We start from the raw sequence: 5,000 nt of genomic DNA, 5'->3' as shown, positions 1-5,000 counted from the left end.
AATGCATGACACATGTAAATAAAAAACACTTTTGTTATTCATTGCGTTTCAGGCAGTCTTTGCGATGAGTTTATTGCGCATGTTCATATTGCGATGACGATGAAAATACGATTAATTGTGCAGCCCTAATACATGTAGTTGCATATTTGCCAATAACAGGAGTTGTGACTAGCCTATATGGGGAGATTTTCCATGTGGACCAAATGAATCCGCAAATTAATTCCCGTTTAAACCAATCAGAGCGGTATCGTTCCCTCGGGGCGGGAGGAGAAAATCAAATCTTTTTTCCCAGGAATGGCGGTGGAATCGGCTGTCTCATGAGGGGGGAGTGTTAAAAACTGTAGAAGAAATTAATGCATAAAAACAGAGATAATTTCCTTTAAAGAATAATATCGTGAATTAACTATTATTCCCATTCTGGAAACTTATTCTCTAATTACCCGTCACTCTGGGAATACTTTCAAATGGAAATTCATTTCCTGGCGTGAGAATACAGTAACATATTCCATGGTGACTTTCAATATCTTATTCATGAATTCCATTTAGCCCAATAACGAAGTGGGAGCTCTTGGAAATGAAAATGAACTTTGACCTCAATAGAACACGTGAGAAGAGAGACTCATCTGTGTAAAGATGTGGACGCTGCATCTCCTGCAGGCTTTCCTCAAACAGCAGAGGAACTTATTTCAATGTCAAATATAGAGATACAGGTGTCATGGAATGAGTCCAGAAGTAGCACTTGGGTTCGTCAGGGAAAAGGGGTTAGGGTTAGAGGGTCTGAGGTAGGGGTGGGCGATATGGCAAAAATATCATATCACCATTTTTTTCAGGCAGAATCACGATCCACGATCTTATCACGATTCTTTTTCATGTTGGATTTTAAGACTATTTTGCAAGTTACTGAACAGTACACGTACAAACTAATTTCAGGGCTCTGATGAAGGCCCATGGCAGAAACGCATCAGTCTAGCCTGAAATGAAAATGGAAACCTGAGCAAAAGTCTTGCATTTTACTTTTTGGAGTGCCGCTATTCTCACTCATGGAGTGATTTTTTCCCTACAAGTTTCTTCTGTAGCTGAGCACCCACAGCCAAGCAGGCACCTGTTCTACATCTCAACCTAATTTCAGGGTTCGTATGGTCCTGAGAAACCTGGGAAAAGTCATGGAAATTTAAAATACAATTTGTTTTATAAATATTTTCATGTCGTTCATTTCCGCTGAGTTTACAATAATTCATATGCTAAGAAATAATGTTCACAAGCATGCACATGCTCACTCTATCTATTATATCTATCTATCTATCTATCTATCTATCTATCTATCTATCTATCTCTCTATCTCTCTATGTATTGGTTCACTATTATTTCAGCTACAGTAGGGTTGGTCGATGGGACGAATATATATGGGCTATCTGCGATTTGAGTCCACCGTCGGTTGCCTTTGTTGGGTGATCTTTCACGTGATTGTTGTCATTTTAATTAGCTAGTTTAATGGTGAGAGAGAGACCGACAGATGGAGAGAGAGAGCTCTCAGCTCTGTCTGTCTGACATGCGGCTCGGCATACACACACACACACACACACACACACACACACACACACATACACACACCACAGCATTGAGTGAGAGAGGGGGAAACGGAGCTCATCTGTGAATACGAGGCAGGATGACAGCAGATTAAGAGCATTACAAATAACTTTGCGCCACGAGTTCCACTCTATCTGCCTGTCTCTCTACCCACATGTTTGTTTAGTGTGTGTGTGTGTGTGTGTGTGTGTGTGTGTGTGTGTGTGTGTGTGTGTGTGTGTGTGTGTGTGTGTGTGTGTGTGTGTGTGTGTTGTAAAGAGGTTTCATTTGCGTTCGGGTCATTTTCATCCCCGTTCATTTTAACGAGCAGAGCGTGTGTTTAGGCTATTTTTATTTTTTCAACTATCGTCCCGGCTCCGTCCCCAAATTAATTTTCATCGTCCCTGACGCCATTTTTGACGTTGAGCCCTGGTTAAGTGTCTATGTGTGTGTGTGAAACTAATCACCCCTCAGTGTTGTCGTCCTCCATGCTGCTCTGCTGCCTGCACTTTGTGAAGTGAAAGGGGGAGGGGAGGACAACTTTGGAAGCGTCTTTCACACATACTGTAGAAATGCAACTGGTAGAATGTGCAGTGCATGTAGCGCGATTCTAACGATCTGTCTGGAAAGGCAGATCGTGGCCCCATTGTAATCGTTAACGATCTAAGATCGTCACATCGCCCACCCTTAGTCTGAGGTGAGAAGCCATTTTGAGTACTTTGCCAGGTGTCTGTCTGTGGACAGATTGATTGATTGATTGATTGATTGATTGATTGACTGATTTGGTGCCCAGCCCTCATGGGATTACAAGACATAAAATACAGCAATAAACCAATAGAACATGGCTACAATGGTATATTTAAAACAACTCGGGTGGCAAGTCAGCACACTGCTCAAACAACAAAACAGATCATTACATCAACTTCCAAACAAAAAGTTCTGTCTTTGCTCCCATGCCCGACAAATAAGATTTTCTGAAGAAGGTTCCTTTTTTAAAACACAACTCAAGTTTTTCATAATCATAATCATAAATGGACAGAATTTGCGAACGCAATAGCGTCAAAACTGTGCACGATGCAGTCACGAAACTTGACAGGTGTGTAGTTGGCACAAATGAAGGCCAAGTTTGAAAATAAGCATGATCCAAACAACAAGCAGGGCTGTAGTGGTGGCTAAACGCACATAAACGGCATTTAGGTACCTTTTTCAATGCTCTGCAGCGTTTTGGCACCTTTTAAGATAGTTTACTCACATTCTTAAATCGTTTATGCACTTATTATTGCACGAGTTTTAAAAAGTTCGAGTAGGAAACTCCATTAATGCGGAGACCACGGCAAGCACGTCACACACCAAAACAAAAGAAACAAGATGACACATGGCACTGACCAGGAGCTCCGTGAACCGTAGCCTACTTGTGGAGCGCTCCGCGGGAAAGGTAGGCTACACGGCCCCGGTCACGTTGGTGCCTTTCTCGAGCTGCGCTTGCCTGCCCAGACAAACAACTTGACGGTGCCATTGTGGCAGCGATGTGCAATGCGCATTTGGAGACACGCATTTGGAGACCAGCTCATGGTGAGCTGAACGTATGTTGGTTCAAAATGTGTGTCAGGAGTGGGATAAATCATATAGGCCTACCGTTTTACAACTGAAGAGTGAATCATTGGACTGAATCACTTCACGCAATTAAGACAACGTGACCATTTCTGATGCAGAAGAAGCAGAATGGATTCGTCAGTTTTTCACACTAACCCGAAAAAACGAAGAATATAGGTTGCAAATGGTAAATTGCTTGTTAAAGCAGTTAGTCAGATTATGCCTGACATATTGTTGTCAAGTAGCAATGATTGAAGCTTGATGTGCTGAGCTCAATCAAGCTAATGTTATTAATTTGCACTGCTCTGGCTGTCATTAGGCATTGATTAACTGAATGCTATTGCTAACTGTTACTTTGAACATCCATTTGCAATGATTCTGGCTGGATATTAACTATTGTAAATTTGTCACAATGAATGCACTTTGTGTACAATGTGTAAATACATTTTATATTGATTGTTTAGGCCTAATTATTTGTAAAGTCACAACACATTAGAGATGTGTGTAGTTCTTCATAGATTTAGCCTCTTCATTTTGCTCTCAAATGCACCAGGTTGACGAATTTTACTTTAAAATGTACAACATTTTCTTCCGGGGGAGAATCCCCCCGGACCCCCCTTGAGGGTCCAAGGCCCATCCCATATTTAGCCAGCTACTTTTCCTATCTGGCTGACTACTCAGAAATGTGGGGCACCCCCTGATGTACCTTATAGGGCTATATGATTCAGATTAAGTTGTTCTACTCTCATTTTTTGTCTTGTATATCGGTCACGGAAGCTTATAGTTTATCCGCCGTTATAACACTGCCGGTGCCGCGTGAGAAAGCTGCCTCAAAAGTATAGTTTACCCACTTTTTTTTTAACCACTACAGCACTGGCAACAAGGAGCATTCACTTCTGCTGATGGTGCTGTAATCTGATGGACTGTTGAAACACTGCAATGAAATCTAAGCTTTATAAAAGTCACAAGGCCTTACAGCTGTGGAGTTGACATCAACATGAAGGTCATGCCCCCCCCCCCCCACACACACACACACACACATTGGCCCCTCCACGTTACGGCCCTGGGCCACATTGCGTACGAGTGTGTGATTCTTACAACATGAGTGAAACAGCTAAATAGAAGGTCCATTACTCACCCCATTCTTAGGGTACGCCACCCAGCCCAGGTCCCCCACCACAGAGCGAGAGTCCAGCAGGTTCACTGTCAAAACAAACACATCAGTCATTACTGAACACAATATGATGTACAAACAATCCTTCTCTCGTTGGGAAACAATTTCACAGAACTGGCATGTGTTGGACAGTAAAGAGTAATGTTAATTGATACTCTTCAATCATCAATTAGACCGCTTCATGTCAAAAATATAATAAAAAAGTAGCGTAAACTGTCTCACGTTTTATTCTACCGTGTATTCCAAAAGTCTCCTGTTGATTACTATTGAGCTCAGAGAATTAATCAACGTTATAGGAGAGAGTTGTATGTTGTCATGATTTCCCTGGTTATGCAGAAAAGGTCAGTGGAGAAGGCGGTCCTTAATGCTGTTCAGACACACACATGAATGGGAGCTGAGGCGAGCCAGCCCACCTGCACATTGGGTGCGTTCAGACCTGGACTTCACTGAGATGTCTGAACGGGCTCTTATTCACGTTTTTACTACGGCTCATCCTCTATTGAAAGCCGGCTGGAAAAAAAAAATCAAATTTAGAATCTCACAAAGACATCCAGCTGTCTGCATAAAGACTTGACTCCGGCTTTACTGTATTTTCATAGCATTTGCTTTTTTTTCCCCCCCGATTTTTTATCCCATTTTTATCCCCCATTAGTGCTAATTTAATTTA

The 5,000-nt window shown here is 42.0% G+C and overlaps 1 protein-coding gene across 1 annotated transcript in view; it reads right to left on the bottom strand.

Moving 5' to 3' along the window:
* The window catches only part of epha5 (EPH receptor A5), a gene marked incomplete at both ends in the record, with an annotated part of 204,562 nt that overhangs the window by 189,079 nt on the left and 10,483 nt on the right, over positions 1–5,000 (bottom strand). The window contains one exon of the mRNA XM_083641694.1: positions 4,298–4,362. Within this exon, the coding sequence (XP_083497820.1) occupies positions 4,298–4,362 (65 nt within the window). The remainder of the gene's footprint in view (positions 1–4,297; positions 4,363–5,000) is intronic.

The sequence above is a fragment of the Poromitra crassiceps genome (genome assembly GCF_964638095.1).
Source record: "Poromitra crassiceps genome assembly, chromosome: 8".
Classification (NCBI taxonomy): domain Eukaryota; kingdom Metazoa; phylum Chordata; class Actinopteri; order Beryciformes; family Melamphaidae; genus Poromitra; species Poromitra crassiceps.
Note: the sequence above shows the minus strand (reverse complement) of the source record. Positions and strands in the feature narration are given on the sequence as shown.